The 17,885-nt window shown below is 44.6% G+C and overlaps 1 protein-coding gene across 3 annotated transcripts in view; it reads right to left on the bottom strand.

Annotated features, from left to right (window-relative positions):
• Window positions 1–3,889: 3,889 nt before the first annotated feature.
• Window positions 3,890–17,885, bottom strand: part of CA10 (carbonic anhydrase 10) — a 473,876-nt gene continuing 459,880 nt past the window's right edge. For all 3 annotated transcript variants that reach the window (XM_077852675.1, XM_077852674.1, XM_077852676.1), the window contains exons 8-10: window positions 9,847–10,001; window positions 7,682–7,856; window positions 3,890–5,172 (exon numbers count right to left, since the gene is read on the bottom strand). In XM_077852675.1, coding sequence (XP_077708801.1) covers window positions 5,150–5,172; window positions 7,682–7,856; window positions 9,847–10,001 — 353 coding nt within the window. In that variant the 3' untranslated portion in view covers window positions 3,890–5,149. The remainder of the gene's footprint in view (window positions 5,173–7,681; window positions 7,857–9,846; window positions 10,002–17,885) is intronic.

Raw genomic sequence — 17,885 nt, 5'->3', positions numbered from 1 at the left:
AATTTGTAGGCATCCATTGCAAATCCATTAAGGGAAGGTTTCCCTGCTTTGCTAAGGAGTTTGAATATTTTGCCTATAAACGAGTGGGGGCTACCGGACGTTCGCATCTTGGAGATGTGCTCCAGTTGGAGATTTTGGTTCACTGATCCTAAAATGGGTTGGTAATGGGACAAGACCCTCAATGTCTTCTTCCCCACCCTGGCCCATGGCAGACACTCTGTGAAGAGTAGCTGAGGCTAGTTCCCTGGGTGCTACTCTCTAACCTCTATTCCAGGTATTGAATATAGGTCCTGTCCTTTTGCATCGCTCCTGGAATCTGTTTCTTTATCAAATTGGTTTTGGAGTGCTACCCTGTTGGATTATCTGCTTAGCTTTGTGTTTTGATCTCTCTTCTAGAAAGTGTCTTAGATTAACTGCTACCCCTACCCTTCACCCAATCTAGCCTAAACTTCCCGGAACCTTTATTCGGGATAGACTCAAATTGTCCTCATCTGGGAGCAGAGTCTAGATATTTGTTTTGGGTGCATCTTGGCCCAGAATCTTTCACTTGTCTGGAGACTGGAGGCAGGAGGACCTGCTGGGTGGATATTACTATGGTTTGGGCTGAGATGATTATGGCCAGGATGAGGGCTTGTCATGGGGCCGCCAGGTTGCAGGGAGGGAGTGCTGCATGGACAAGACACCCTGACGTCAGAACTGACAGGGCTGTAATTTGTCCGTGGCTTAATTATGCACCCATCTTATCTTTCTGAACGTCTGGTCTCCTGACTCACCACTTGTTTCTGTTTGTTCCTGACAGTCTGAAGTCTTAGAAATATTACCTCCAATCCAACTAATCCAGAGTGATGACCTGAGGTGGGTTTTGGAAGGTTGGTGTCAAGACATTATTTCAAACACTGATATTTCTTTCACTTAAAGCAGGGAGATTTGTAATTCAGATTCCAGACCTGTTAACTGAAAATCTGGAGCAGGAAGAGGGGGCTGGGAAACATTCTCAGACCAAAAAATTTGCTGTGAGCAGAGATAGGAATGTGATTCCGAGAAGAGAAGATCCGGTAAATAATGCTGGCCTCTGGGCTCCCATGGACCCACCTTATGGGGAGCCATTCTCTGAGCAGGTCCTTCAGACAGGGATGTGGTTCCCAGCATTGCTGCATGTTGGAATCATCTGAGGATTTTTTACAAAACACTGAGAGTTGGCTGCCACCCCGACATTCTGACCTTAGTGGTATGCAGCGCAGTTAGGGCACTGGGGTTTCTAAACATCTCAGGAGAGTCTCATGTGTAGCACAGTTTGGGAACTTCTAGAGTAGGAGGGTGTAGGAACAAGCATTTAGTGTACGATGGTCCTCACACCTGAGCACCAGAATCACTGGGAGGACTCTGGTAAACACACGTGGCTGGGCCCCACTGCAGAGTGCAGTTTAAGAATTTGCATTTCTATCCAGTTTTCCAGTGACACCAACAGGGCCACACTTTGAGAACCAATGACTTAAAAGAGCTGGGTCTGGCTTTGCCACTAATGAGCTGTGGGACCCTGAACACAAAACCCACTCTTAAGAAGTGCAGTTTCTGCATTTATAACATGTGATGGCAATGATGATGATCTTGTGGGTCTCTGTGTGGGCAAAGTGAGATGATATTTGCAAGTTGCTTAACCCAGGGCTTGGGTAAGGACATGTGTAACCCATGGTAGCCTTTATTGGTATGCTTTTTCCTTATGTTCAGTCATCCTAGCTGGTGAGTGATGTCCAAGTGAGTCCCTGCTCCTGGGGGTCCTACTTTCAGGCTTTCTAGAAGAGGAAAACTTACTCTCATGAGCTAGTTGTGCTCTAGGGTCCAGCAGGGTACGGGTCCACCGTGGGGATGCAGGCATATGTCAATCAATGATTGTCAGACCCTTCGGCTTAAGCTGGGCTGGGCAGGTATGGGCTGGGATGGAGGGCTGCTCTGCTGCCCGAACTCCACATTACTCACATTCCAGACACATTTAGTGCAGAGTTGTGGTTGTCCTGGTGCCACCATGGAAACCAGACTGCTACCAAGGGAGGTGGGAACCAGGCTGTAAATGGTGTTGGAAACCACAGAATGTGTCCTTGAGAGGGGCACTGGTGATCTCCACACTGTGTCTTCCCTTTTTCTCATGCAGTTTGCCTAGCAATCTTTTCTGCTTATATTTTCACTTCCCCTTCCCATTTTGCAGAGAAGGGAACCCGAGACATGACATGCACGTCCCTGCATGTTGTAGGTGGGCAGGCTGCCCATTTAAGCCTGCAGCTCTGTGGGCAAAACCAGCACTGCTGCCCACCCCCCTTCTGAACATCCATGCATGTCACATGGCTGAATGTATTTTCGTTCCTCCATGGCTTTACCAGGTCAACTCCCAGGGACTTTTTGATATGTTTAAAGCTTCCCAATTTTTTTTTCTTAGAGTGGTGGAAATCTAGTGAATCCTTCTTACTCCCCCATGGTTTGAGGGCAAAGTGCCCCTATTTCCATTTTATAGTTTGGGTAGTGCAGGGAATGGGGAGAAGGCACATTTAGGGTCAGCCCAGCAGGTGAGAGACCAGCTAGTTCACTCTATTTCTGGTTCTGCTTGGCCAAAGTGAAATTCTGCTTGGGCCCAGTGACACCAGGGGTGTCAGCTTGGGTTTTCTTCTGCTCTCCCTGGACTGAGAAGTGAATGAGAGTGTTAGGGAATGATAGTGGGGAGGTCATGTCTGAGTTATTTCTAGATAAGGACACTGCCCCAGCACGGGGAGCCAATTTGCATGATGGAAGATGCCAGTAACAGAACAAAGCTTAGAAACCTGGCTTCTGCCTCCCTTCCTTCCTCACTAGTGCTCCTTGCTCATATTCCAACACAAGTCAGGCATTTACCTACATGGGTACTGCTGGCTGTCTATTTCTCTCATTTGATATTAATTGATGGCTTTGTTGTGATTGGTGCTAACTCCTTCATGTAGAGGGAGGTATAGTATGGTCCACATAAACCCTGCCAGGTGAGCCACACACATGGCCTACAGGTACCATGTACAGTACTATGTACAGTCACTGGTATTGGGCTGGCTGCTTTAAGTAGCTGTGTTGCATTAAGCTTCACAACTCATGGAGGCAGTTATGATCCATGCATCCCCAATGCATGGATCAGAGAAGTCAAGCCACTTGCCTAGGGTCACACAGCAAGCGGGCAAGTGGCACAGTGAAGATTTGAGGCCAGGTTTGGTTGATTCACCAATCTTCTTCAGCCACTGTACTACACCTCTGCCTGCCCTTGCAAGCTAGGGAAGATTCTGTCTCAGAAAGAAAGCAGCAAGCCATGCAAAGGAAGACTGTCACCTGTCTACCCTAAACCTTTGCAGACAGATCTGGTTTTCTGCAAAAAATACAATTGCTCAGAAACTGGCTCATACGTCATCACAGCTAAGGCCATCATCTAACTAACAATGGTGCAAAAAGTGAAAACAATTCAATTAAGTGTATTATTTTATAAATGAAATATTTGGCCATTTGATCTTTTTTTCATTGTCAATATGGTTAACGTGTTACTTGGCTGAAGTTTCCCAGGTGCCTGTGAAGTTTCCCATTTGCACAGACCCTGCATGCCTGTGCTCTCCCTCTTTCTGGGGACTGTGATGGAAAGAAGAGACAAAAGTTATTTTTAATTTTGCCACTGAACGAACATCCAAATCTTCTCTTCCAGGAGTTAAGCCTATATGTTTTCTCAACAGGGTATTAATTACCCAGCTCTGGGAATGGCCAGCCAGGTGGCTCCAGTGGCTCTGCTGCCCTGTCAGCCACAATGCAATTGCTCGAGGACGCAGCAGGACTCAAGAGACTTCAGCAGGGAGCATCCTCCTCTTCAATAAACTCAGACACGGGTACCGGGTAACTTGTTAAACACATTTATTGATTTCTTGACAGTAACCAAACACAGTGAGTGACCATTATAAACAAGGAAAGAAAGGCATTCGTTTGTATTTTGTGAGATCCGGCTGCACCTGGAGAGAAAAGACACCCCCTTCCCAGGAATTTACAAGGCAAAGTGCATTCCTTCAAGGGAGCATCACAGGGGGGATGGCAGTTTTGAAATGCAAGAAATCTGTCGCCTGCTACCTCAGGCTGAAGCTCACCTTGTATGAATGATCGAGCCATGGAGTGGAATTAAAGTTATACTTGCTTAGCAAATGCATTCCTGATTGCCACAAACTGAGTAAAAACTGGCTGCAAATGAACAGAACGTGTAGATGAAGGAACAAGTCAAATCAAAGAACGCAGTTGCATGGAGTCAGGGCTTTGCCTGTAAGGAAGGAGAACAGACCAAAGCCAGAAAAATGAAATCAACTCGTTAAACACATTTATTGAGCTGTTAACAATAACCAAACACAATGTATGACCTTTGGAAAACAAGAAACAGCAAATGGATCGATTCTGATCTTGGCAAATCCTACTACAGATATGTGACAAAGAGGGGAAATATTTCCATTTATAGTCTGCAGTGATATATATACAATGTGTATCTCTTCAATGTCTGTCCTTTTCTTTTGAAATTTTTGAGTAAACAGAAGAATCATAATCTTAGAAATAAGTGTCCTTGGCCAACTTTGTCCTGGTTCACCTGCCACCAGCATCCTCAGAGGATCCCAGGACACCACCCGAGATAACTTGATGCCAAGAACAAAGTCCACTCGATGCTGTTGGAGCTGCGTTTCCTCCTCTCTCTCTTTTGGAAGAATTTTGTATGTACAAAGGCTGAAAAGTCTCATTGGGTAGATTTATTAGTTCAGGAAACGGTATCAAAATTGTAATCAGGTTAACTGGTTATTTTCTTCTAAGATCTCTTATGAATGAACCTGTTTGTTTTCTGAAATTTGACTTCCCATCTTGGAGGCCATGGGAGTGTGTCTGTGTGTAGATATGTTTGCATGTGTGTGTGAGTGCTTGTGTGTGTGTGTCAGTGACTGTGTGTCAGTAACAGATGTGTTCCTCTGCCATGGTTTTGCAGATACTTTTCATGAAGAAACGGCCAATCCAAAGAGTGAATGAGGCTTGAGGGAGGGAGGGAGAGAGAAGAAAGAAGGGGGCATTCTAGGTTACATCAATTCACAGTTGTAGCATTTCTTCTTGAGATTCTTCTTGGCCTCATTCCTTACTTGAGGAGCCATTCATTTACTGGAAGGAGAGAGAAAGAAACACACACACACATACACAAACACCACAAAATGAAGCATCATTGAATTAATGCACACAAAGTTTGGGAGGCTTACTCCAAAGTTCTGTAAATTGTATCTATGTATCCCAACCACCCCTTCCACTTCTTCATGAACCTTGAAGCCTGAGCTGTCCAATATGGTTGTTGTCAGTCCCATGTAGCTCCCATAAATTAAAATTAAAATTAAAATTAAAATTAAAACAAAAAATTTAGTTGCATTGTTGTACTAGCCACACTTCAAACGCCTGATAGCCATATGTGGCTTGTAGCTACCATAATGGACGATGTAGGTATAGAACATTTCCATGGTCACAGAAAGATCCAGTGGATGGTAGTACTCTAGATGAAGGGTGGGCAAATGACAGCCCAAAGGTCAAATGTAGCCTGTGACCTGTTTTTGTAAATAAAGTTTTATTGGAATGTGGCCACACCTAATCATTTACATATGTCTATGGATGCTTTCACACTACAACACTACCATATAGCAGAGACTATATGACTCAAAAGCCTAAATAAAGTGTTTACCAATTGGCTCTTACAGAAAGTTTGTGACCCCTCCTCTAGACCATAAGCTCTGCACGGATGGGGCCCTATCTGTCTTCATCACTACTGTCTCCCCAACACCTAGCTAAGTGCCTGGCACATCGTAGGTGCATACTAACTACATATTGAATAAAGGGAAGGCTCAATGAATGAACAGAGTTATTTTTCTGGTAGTTCTGGCTGGAAGGAAACAGAATATTATAGTTTTGAGACTGCATGTGTCTGACAGAGAAAAAAGAAAGAAGGAGATGTGGGAAAGTAGGAGAGATGAAGTGGGGGAACATGGGCAGCAGTGGTAGCTGCTTCTACAAGCTGCCTCGTGACATCCATAACCCCCATATTTGGGTGGCACATTACTGCTACAAAGGGCTTCCCCATCCAGCCTTTCATTTGCTCCTCCCAAGTAATGAAATAGATGGTATAGAGACCATCATGAAAGAAGCCAGGTCCAGAGGGGAAAAGGCTTGGCTGGGTTTACACGACTTGATAATGACAGAACCAGTCCTGGAACTCAGGTGTGTGGATTCCTTGCTGAAGAAATCTCCACGACTCTGTTCTGCCTCTATCTTCCTTTCCGTGTCATGGGTTTACCACAGCCATCAACAGATACTTAGCATGCATAACCGAAAAGAGAGGGCCAGATGTGGACAAGAGGGTTACAGGAGGCAGGGGCCATCTTAAATGTCTCCTTTAGTAGGGATAATAGTCACCTGTAGGGACATAGCATCGGAAAAAGCTGTGCTCACACAAGTTACCTCATTGGATCCCAATGGCCTGGCATCCAGAGTATTTGCTCACCTTTTGGGGAAAGGAGGTAGGGTGGGGGTACATTGTGCACTTAACTAAAAGCTTGAGCACTTCTAGCTGCCCTGTTCTAACAGATTTGGAGGATTAGCCTCTCTGGGCCCTTGGGTAAAATGACAGTAAAAATGCTATCTTATGCTAAGCGAAATAAATCAGTCAGAGAAGGACAAACACCATATGATCTCACGCAGATGTGGAATTTAAGAACAAAATAAACAAGCAAAGGGAAAAAAGAGAGAGGCAAACCAAGAAACTGATTCTTTAACTCAGAGAACAACTGATGGTCACCAGAGGGAAGGTGGGTGTGGGAATGGGTGAATTAGGTGATGGGGATGAGGAGTGTACTTGTCATGAGCACCAGGTGACGTATGAAGTGTGGAATCGCTATATTGTACATCTGAAATGAATATCACCCTGTATGTTAACTACCTGGAATTTAAATAAAAACTTAAGAAGGAAAAGGAAAACACCTTCCTGTTTCCCATCAGTTTAAAGTCCTATGGCGCTGCATATACTAGAAGCTCGGGATAAGGTATACAACTTCCTGAAACATCCTTAGTGTAATGATTTGTAACTATTTGTACAAAAAAAAAAAAAAAAAAAAAAAAACCCTCCACCAAATGTTCTTTCATGGGACCACTCTCTTCTTCCTGGTGAAGACTGTATACCTCAGCAGATGTCCACACTTGGGTTCCAGTAAAACTCCCTTCCTTCCTTTTTCTTTTTTCAAATGCTTCTTGCTTGAACCATAAGGGATCTGAAGGTTTGACACTCCTCCCCTTACCTCTCTCTGTGTCTCTCTCTAATGATACATAGGTTTTGCCAACGGAAAAGCACCACAGGAATGGAAAGGGAGTGGTCTGTCATTTTTTTTTTTTAAGATTTTATTTATTTATTCATGAGAGACACACAGAGAGAAGAAGAGACACAGGCAGAGGGAGAAGCAGGCTCTCTGTGGGGAGCCCGATGGGAGACTCAATCCTAGGACCCCGACCTGAGCCGAAGGCAGACGCTCAACCACTGAGTCACCCAGGTGCCCCTCACTGTCATTTGTAATCAAATTCTACCCAGCCTTCAGAGTGCTGCCTGGGGGCCTGCTACCCTCTGCGCCACCACACCCACCTCTGTACTGAAGCTTCTGGGCTCGGTTGTTGGGACAGTCCTTCCCCTGTAAACTGAAGTTGATGTTGGTGCGGATGCAGCGGTTGTTGAGTGGCTGCACAGGCCTGAAGTTGTCACTCATGCTCAGAAAGATCTGAGATGGCTGATTCTGGCTGAGCAGGCGCAAGGAATGCATCTGTGAAGAGAGACATGGCTGAGGCCCACCCATCTTCCCAAATGCGCTAGGGAAGAAGTACAACTGCTAACTGTGCCCAGGCCAGGTGTCACTGGCTGCGTGGGACAGGGCACACGTGACTCAGTTGTGCTGCGGGCACCCCCTCCCCTCCATGCCTCTGTGCCCGAAGCGAGCCTTACTTCCATCTCACCAGGCCACGCATGGCCCAGAGCAAGTCCTTTGCTCTCTCTTATCCTCAGATGCACCATCTATCAAAGGAGGAAATCTATCTAGTTCGTTCTCCAGACTCCCTTCTCACTTGGACACCTCATGGTCCCGTAACTTCCAATAACTCAGGAAATTAATCCCCCGCATGGGTGTTATCCAAACTGTAGTGACTGGTCCAGGGGTCAGAGCTAAATCAAGCTGGATCAGTTTGGTTCATTTTCTGTGACTATCGAGACTAAAGTGTTTTCCACCATGTTTTGCCCCAGGACCACGAAGCAGAGGAAGATTTTTCTGTCTCTAACAGGGAAGAAGGAAGCAGATGTGCAATAAGAAGCAAAAGAGAACAGAGATGACAGACTTCTCATGAATTCCTAATATCAATTTCTGATTTCAACTTCTGTAAAGATGCCCCAATATCTCTTGAATACCTCCTTTTTTTTTTTTTCTTCTAAGTTTAAATTATCTGGAGGAGGTGGCTTGTCACCAAAGGAATTGCAATCAACACAGGTAGGACTGAAGACTTAAAATGGTTCAGATTGTTGGGTTGTGAGTACATATCCTGTCAAGGATATTGGAATCTGCTTTTCTTTTTGTTTATCTTCCTTTTGAGTTTTTATAGATGCTCACAGTCACAGAATGCCAGAACTGGAACAGATGTGATTTACTCCCCTCCTTATAAAGAGGACGAGCATTGATTTCACATAAGTGGGGGTGATGGCTTTGGGTGTGCACAGTGAGCCATTAGCAAAGCTGGCACCCAATGCTCAGACCTGGTTCTTGTGTGGTTCAGGGGCATACTAGCCTTGTGAGATGCTCTAAAATATTTCATATTTCAATAGTTTATGAAATGCTAAACATCCTACACTTCCTCTTGGAGACTGACACAAATATTATCAATTTAAAGGCCCTGAGAAGTTTCCTAATAAAGAAATCTATTTCACTCTTTTTTTTTTTTTTTTAATGTAGGCACCATACTCAGTATGGAGCCCAATTTATGGCTTGAACTCACAACCATGAGATTGAGATCTGGGCTGAGATCAAGCGCTGGACACTTAACTGCCTTAAATAGGCAGCCCTATTTAACTTAAAAAAAATCAGCTTTTTCAAGCATATTTGGACATATCATCCATTTTTCTCATTTGCTGTGTGAACATCATAACTGTAGAGCACACTTTGGGAATTGACTCTGTGGTCTTTTCTCATTCCGACATATGGGATGCTCCTACAATTAGTTCATGCTAAGCCTTGTCAGAGGCTGGTTCTTCAAACATAGGTGTAGTGATTCAACTGTGCACCCTCAGAATTCATAAATTGAAGTCCTAACCCTCAGGACCTCAGAATGTGATCTCGTTTGGAAATAGGGCCATGGCAGGAGTAATTGGTTAAGATGAGGTCATCAGGGTGGGCTCTAATTCAGTGGGACATAGGTGTCCTTATAAAAAAGGGGATTTGGGCAGAGACATAGAGGAAAAACACAATGTAAAGATGAAGGCAATGTTTCTATGAGCCAGGGGACACCGAAGATTGCTGGCCACCCACCAGAAGGACAGATATGGAACAGATTCTTCCTTATGTCCCTCAGAAGGGGTCAACCCTGCTGACACCTTGATCTTGGATTTATAGCCTCCAGAGCTGTGAAGCAGTACTTTTCTGCTGTTTAAGCCACTGAGTTTATGTTACTTTGTCAAAGCAGTCCTAGCAAACTAATCGACAGGCACTCCACAAACCCAGCCAGTCTTTACATCATTTTCCCCTTTAGCTAAAAGACCACAGAAAAGCTCACCTGCATCCTGGTTATATAGACAGGTTTGTTCATTATTATCCAACTTGCTGTCTCATAGCAGGGTGGGATAGTCATCGACCCATCATACGTAATGAAACTAGAGGTCTCTGGATATAGTTCCTCTATATTAAGTCCCTGTAGTAAATATGCATCATCTGGAGAAGGAAATAAGAAAGACCTAAGGGTTAGGTTTCTCAAGAAAGTGCTGGGATTCCTGATAATTTCTTTTTCTTTTCAAATTTCAGAAGACCACATCTGCAGGAAAGGCTACAGTAATTAGCAGCTCCCCGCCCCAATCTCAGTTATTTTATTTTATATATTTATTTTTAAAATATTTTAATTTATTTATTCATGAGAGACACAGAGAAAGGCAGAGACAGAGGCAGAGGGAGAAGCAGGCTTCCCATAGGGAACCTGATATGGGACTCGATTCCAGAACCCTGAGATCATGACTTGAGCCAAAGTCAGATGCTCAATCACTGAGCTACCCAGGTGTTCCCCCCAATCTCAGTTATTTTAAACAACAAAGGCTTATTTCTTGCTCAAATACATGTTCACTCTAGGTGAACCATACCAGGGAATATGGTCCCTGAGACCTAGATCCATAGCGTTATAGTCATAATGAAATATACCATAAAAGGCTCCAGGGCCTGGAGCCAGCAACATTGCCTGGTCACCATCTTTCTTTATTAACATTGCTTAATTAAAAGAACATTAAGAAAACACTTTTAGGAAGAAAAGCAAATTAGATCAAATCTACCATGAGATTCAACAGTTAAGTTCAACAATTGATTTCATTTTTGTGGATCTCCTCTCATAGGGCCTATGCACATAACCTTTTCTCTTTTTACACCTGTTTGAGGTAGTCACACTCCTATGTATTTTACTATCAAATATACTTTTTCAATTATAAAATTATATAAGTGCATATTAGAGTATATGGAAAAAATAAACCAAGAAGATAATAAATATCTCTGTCATCTAAAACAGTTGCCACGAGCATTTTGGTTTATTTCATTCCAATTTTTTTTTTTTTTTTTTGGATTTTTAAATTTATTTATTCATGAGAGACACAGGTGGAGGGAGAAACAGGCTCCATGCAGGGACTCCAGGATCATGCCCCGGGCCGATGACAGGCGCTAAACTACAGAGCCACCCAGGGATCCCCTCATTCCGGTTTTTAAATTCAATGCATTGGTTGTATTTTTGTAACACTGTAATGTACTGAAGTTTTAAAACATCCACAAATTCCAATGAACCTCTCTCACCTTCCTCCTCTCCCTGTGATCCCTCCCCTTCTTTCTGCACACTCTTACTCTCTTTTCCTGGCTTCCAAAACACCATGCTTGGTATTCCTTTTCCTGGACATTCCCTTCAGGTTCTGTTGCTGGCTCTTGAATCTCCACCTGCTTCTCTCAGTGTTAACATTTACTGGGGACAAGTCCAAGGTTTTTTTTTTTTTTTTTTTCTCTTCATCACTGTACAGTGAGAAGGCCTTCTACATCCACGGCTTCCATGACCCTCTATATCCTGGTGATTCCAGATCTAAGTGCCTAGGGGTCTTGCACCTCCAGTTTGTCATGAGTGTCCACTACTGTGGCTGGTCCAGGAGGCCCATGGAACCCAATGCCTGGCAGATGGAGGGAACTACCTGGCTTCTCCAGTCTTCCTAGAGTCTCTCATCCATGTTTTTAACTCCTAATGGAAAAGGACTAACTCTTCAGTGATTGACATAATCTTTCAGGTTTAGCACTGTGCACATATAATGGTAAAAAAGGATTTTCACATACATCTGGAACCTCACAATAACCTATAAGATTGATTGGTCAGGCATGGGACGCCTGGGTGGCTCAGCGGTTGAGCACCTGCCTTCGGCCCAGGCATGATCCTGGAGTCCTGGGATCAAGTCCCACATCAGGCTCCTTGCATGGAGCCTGCTTCTCTCTCTGCCTATGCCTCTGCCTCTGCCTCTGCGTGCGTGTGTGTGTGTGTGTGTCTCATGAATAAATGAATAAAATCTAAAAAAAAAAAAAAAAAAGATTGGTTAGGCAGATAACAACATCCCCATTGAGAAGAACAGAGAGGCACAGTAACCTGCCTAAGGTCACAGAGCTAGCTGACTATAGGGTGGAAAATGAAAGCCAGCTCTCCTGACTTCCAGACCAAAGTCATTAATTCACTCAACAGATGTTCACTAAGCACCAGTTTGTGCTGGGCATAGGGTTAGGTAGGGTCTAGAGAGAGAGCAGTGAACAAGATGGATGCAGTGCCCCCTCTAATTCTACTGAAGAGACAGACAACAAATGGCAAAATAAATACATGCAGGCTCAGCTATCAGGTGATAAGTGTACCTTGGCCAGGCCTGTTCCTACCTTCTGATCCTGAGCATCAGGGATCTTGATCCATTTTCCTGGGCAAAGGCCTCCTTCCTTTCCCATCTCTCCCTCCAGAAATTGCTCACTTAAGTTTCTCTAATAAAAAAGAGTCATCTCTGCCAAGGAAACTTGAATTTCAGTTCTCCTTCACTTGTCAACTGAATTAAGAACAAATCAACTGATCCAGTGGTTTGGAATGATATAAATAAAACCACCGTTGGCCTGCTCCAGCCCCAACTGCTCCTCCTGGCCTCTGATTACCCTGAGTGGGGGAGAACTGAACATCTCCGGACCCTTGTCCGCAAAATGACCACAGGACAGATAGAGTATTCAAGCTGGATTTGGAGGCCAACCCTAGGAGAAAGGACTTTCTTTCAATTTACATTTTAATGTGTCTATCCTCCCATCCAAACATGAGGGGATCAAGACAAGCCCAGGAGAGATACTGTGATTGGAATATGGCTAGACTGGGTCTGCACTCTGGCCTATGTGGTCAGGTGCTTCCATGACAAAGCCACGGTGTCCAGAGCTCACACCAACGTGATGCTCCTTGGGCGTCACATCAGGCGTCGGCACAATAAGCTTGTCGAATTGCCATCATTTGGCTCCACCTCTTAAGCCCCTATTTTGTGTCAAGCACTAAGCTAGGTGTAGGTGAGCAGGATGCAACTAAGTAAATGCAGCAAGGAGCCACAGAGATGGTGACATAGAGCTGTACTGGGTGCGTTGAGAGGTTGTCAGTTCTGCCTGGGGGTGGGACTCAGGAGAGTATTAATCGAGGAGCTGACCTGAACTGCATTTTGAACGACAGGAGTTAATCAGTGTGTAGCTGGCAGCAGGGTGGCTGTCAAGGGCACCGTCGACATTTCCGCCAGGGAAAGAACTGAGGATGGAGAGAGAGATGCACCAAGGCTGAGGGCCGGAGTGCTGGTGGGCCGCAGGGGGAGGGAGCGGTGTGCGTGACATGAAGCTGGTGCTGGGCACAGGCCACACCCGGGAGGCCCTTCTCTGCGCTGTTGGGAGTTCGGGCTTCATCCCGCTGGCGATGTGGAGCCACTGAAGGGTTTAAAGCAGGGGAGTAGCGAGATCAGCTCTGCACTTAATGGTGCTTGCTCTGATGGCGGTTTGGCCCGAAGATTAACATATTGAATGAGAGAAGGAAGCATCCGGCACATCTTTATTAAAGGTCAATGTGATTTGTTTAACCAAGCTTGCACGCAGAGCATATTGGGTACTCTAGCATGCTGCTATTATTGTATTTTATTTATTTGGGGCGGCGGGGAGGAGGGAACGAAGAGGGCCGTGGAACGAGGGACATTCCAGGCATGACCGGAATAAAGGAAACGAGCATTTATGTTTCTCCGAAACCATCAGCAGCCTCTGTGTTGCACCCATATTTGAGGAAAGTGTTGGTACGTGTGGGCGGTGGGGGGGCAGGCGAGGAGCAAGACGCTACGTTCGGGGAGTTAACCCACACAGCAGGGTAACAGCGTGCTTCCGAAACACTGTTGTGCCCGGATCCCAGACTCCACCTGCTGGGATCCTGCCAGGAGGTTCCTCTTCGCCCACGTCCCCTGAGGGATGCAACACTCCATCAGAGAACTTGCGGGCAGTTCCACCCTCCCACCATCAATCCTCATCGCCACTTGGTTCTTTTCATGAATCCTGTGAATATTCACACTTCACCTTTTGCCTTTTTTTTTTTTTTTTTAAAGATTTTATTTTTAAGTCACTTCTACACTGGACACGGGGCTGAACTCACAACCCTGAGATCAAGAGTCGCACGCTCCACTGTCTGAGCCAGCCAGGTGCCACACGTGTTGCCTTTTTTACTTCCTCACACTACAGAACTTGGAAAGACCCAGTGTGAAGAGTGTGACCTGAGTTCTAATGCTGGCATTGCTGCTCACCTGTGTGACCTTGGACGTGCAGGTAGCCATGTGAGCCTCAATTTCCACATCTGTAGTATGCAGACGGTTGGGGTAACCACAGGACTGAATGCATGTGTTCCCGTCTCCCCAATTCAAATGTTGAGGTCCTAACCCCTGATGTGACCATGTTAGGAGGTAGGGCTTTTGGGAGATAATTAGATCGTGAGGATGGAGCTGTCACGAACAGGATTAGTACCCTTATAAAAGGGACCCCAGAGAATGCTCTCACCCCTTCATCCATGTGAAGATGCAACAAGATTTCTGCAACCCAGCAGAGGGACTTCGCCTTAACCCAGCCATGCTGGCATCCTGATCTCAGAATTTCAGCCTCCGGAACTGTCAGAAGTAAATTTCTATAGTTTGCAAGCCACCCATTGATGGTAGTTTATGACAGCAGCCCAAACTAACTGAGACAGAGTACATGCCTCAGAGTTGTTTGAAGAACAAATAAGATCACACTTTTCAAGTACAGATGGTCCCCAATTTAGGATGGTTCAGTTTACGATTTTTCAACTTTATATTGGTGTGAAAGCAATACTCGTTCAGTAGAAATCATACGTCAAATTGTGAATTTGGATCTTTTCCCAGGCCAGGGATACGCGGTAGGATCATCTCCCGTGATGCTGGGCCACCAGCCAAAGCTCCCTATCAGCCCCTGGATCCTGAGGGTAAACAACCAGTAACCTCCACCCATTCTATACCCATACACAACCATTTACATTCTGTTTTTCACTTTCAGTGCAGTATTCAATAAATTACATGAGATAACCAACACTTCATTATAAAATAGGCTTTGTGTTAGATGGTTTTGCCCGACTGTGGGCTAATGTAAGTGTTCTGAACATGTTCAAAGTCAACTAGGCAGAGTTATGATGTTCAGTAGGTTAGGTATAGTAAATGCATTGTTGACCTAGGGTATTTTCAATTTCTGATGAGTTTATCAAACATCACCCCATGGTTGAGGAAGATCTGTACTTGGCACAGGGCCTGGCATACGGCCCTGGGTAGCATTTATGTCACCTCCTATTTCCTTGCTCAGGATGACCACTTTCTTGGGATAAGCACTGCTTGACTTCCCTGAGCTCTCCTGGCTATCCCCAGCTGGGTTAGTGCCTTTCTTTGTCACCATATTTATTGAATCAGCTTGCCAATAATAACTTAGTATTTAAACTTAGTATTTAAATAACTTAGTCCCCACCATCCTGTCAACCTTTGGGAGAAGGGCTTCTGTCTCTTATCTGTGAATCCCCAGGCCCAGGCACGGGCCCACCACATGGCGGGTGCTCAAGGAACACTGATTGGATGAATCAGTAAACCAGTTTCTGCCCAGCAGCTCCTCCTGGTGATGGCGCTGGGCAGAAACTAAAGGAAGAAGAGGTAACATCCTTTGTCAGATAATGGGGAAGAGATCTCTGAGACTCCAGTCCATACCACTGGCTGAAATACATGCTGCCGGCTACTCCCCCCATATATATCACTCGTCAAGACATCAGGGTAGGTGTGAGATTGGTGCCTGTCTCTATCTGGCATTACCGAGTTTCTAAGCTAAATGCATCTATTTACACTGCCGTATTCACATTGCTGAAATCGGTGGGCATTTAACATGTAGTGTTTCTTCTCATGACTCCCCCTACTCTGCCTCAGGCTGCCATTAAGTCAGTGTTCGAGCTTTTAGGGATTGGCATTTGAGAACCACAGGCGATCTTTTTACATCTTCTTTTCTCCCCATGGAGACTTGTTTGGTATACTTGGTGGGACAAAGGCCATGGAAGCCAAGAAAAGAATATGGGCAAATTCAGAAATTTCCAGCCCTGGTGTCAAGGAACACTGGGGGTGCGTTCCATGGCTGACCAGATCAGGAACGAAGTATCCCCCACTTCCGCTGTCTATGCAGCAGCCAGCAGAAAACCACCAGTGTGTAACCCGTCACAGTTATCCTCTGGGCCCTGAGACAGCAAGGTGTCTAAGAACGAAAGCTCTAGGTGATGGGTTGTGCTTACCAGACTCTCATGGATCTATTTATTCATTAGTAAGGAGGGCGAAGATCTAGAGGTTAGAGTTGTTTGTTAGTAGAGACGTACAGATTTGAGGGGAAGCTCAGAGGCCAGTGGGGTAGTCTGTTTGCTTTAAGGATATTTATTGAAAGGAAGTGACAGAGAAGTTCAAACAAAATTTCATGTTTAAAGAGAAGTTTTCTTTATTTCTAATTCTTTTCTTCCGTATTTCTCTTTTATCATCTTTCCAGCCACCTCTCCTCTATCTATCTACCTGTCATATGAGAATGTAGTTTATAGAGGGCAAAGCCCTGGACTTCAAGCATGAATCTTAATCCAAGTCTAAGTTTCAGTTTGTGGTTTGCCAGGAATTTCCTCTTCCTTCATGGCTAAGTCCCATAACCTCTTACTGTGGGCACCAGATTATTCTGGATAATTGCTAAAGTCATCTTCAGGTGAAAAAAAAAATCTATGGACTCCCAAATAGCCTTCAACATAAACAAGCTTATGTAGATAAATTTATCCTCAGTAGGTCCAACTTCTGTAATTCTTTATGTGTCGGCTACATCTTTGTAGTAGGGGAGACGCCTGGGATAATCGATAGAGATAGAAAAGCTCCATGCAGTTAGCAGCCCAATTTTATTCTTTCAAATGACTGGAGAAGTTGACAGATGTGCTTTTAATTTTATGACATGCTCTTGCTGAATCTGTGATTTATCTTAGACTGAGTTCTCAGTGATGGATACAACTCTCAAGCTGACATTTTCTTCTTCTTTTTTTAAATAAGAAAAAATGTACTATGATGATATGCCTAGGACTGCATAGTGGGAGGAATCTTTCCCTTCGTCTGAGCTTCAATGGCAGCCGCTGTTAAAAGTGTTGTGTTCACTTATGTGGACAACTGAGAGATTTAACATTGCCGGGCTCCCTGCTTATGAAGTTCCCATTCAGAGAGCGGTACCAATGAGAAAAAGACACGGTGGTTCCAGAGATCGATACCGGGCTTGGTTCTGATCAATAAGGAACTATTTGGCAATTTTCTCATACGGAATGACATTTCCTCTTGTAATCTGAGGCAAATCGGAGTGAACTGAAGAAAGGCAATTACCAAAGAATAAAGTCATATGATTTGTTTTGTGTTTTATACAAACAATCGGTGAAAAACAGGGCCTCTGAGAATTGTATTCATAGAGGTAAAGCCCCTCCTTTCCTGTCCCTTGCTTCCTGGAGTTACTACTTAGATTGCAACATGGCAAGTGATTGCTGCATTTCTCATTCTGTGAAAACATTTCCAAAGCCATTCTTTTGAAATGAAAGTACAAGTTCAATTAAGCACAGAGAAAGGCACCAGAAGCAATATGCTCAAACTCCCCAGTGATACTCCGTCACATTTAATGCTGCATCCCTCTAAGGAGCATGTGCCCAGAACACTTCCCAAGGACCCGAGACGTATAAGAGAGTTACAAGATGCTCTGTCCTTGCCTATGCAATCATCTTTCAGTTGGAATCAGGGAAGGGGGGCCAAAGCAAAGCTGTAAAGAAGCGAGACAGAAAAAAATCTTTTAAGGGGCTCGTACTGTGCTCCAAAAGCACATTTAAAATTTCTTCTCGGAGTGCCTTCGGTTGTGTGTCCTTGTTTCCTTAGTGGGAATATATTAAGACAAGAGCCAGATCTTTTTAAATTTGGAATCTGGGATCTTTTGGATCCTTACTGGACTGAGGTTCACCACTGTATTTTC

This window comes from Canis aureus, chromosome 16 (assembly GCF_053574225.1).
Source record: "Canis aureus isolate CA01 chromosome 16, VMU_Caureus_v.1.0, whole genome shotgun sequence".
NCBI lineage: Eukaryota > Metazoa > Chordata > Mammalia > Carnivora > Canidae > Canis > Canis aureus.
The sequence above is the reverse complement of the archived record's forward strand: the minus strand, read 5'-3'. Positions and strand labels throughout refer to the sequence as shown.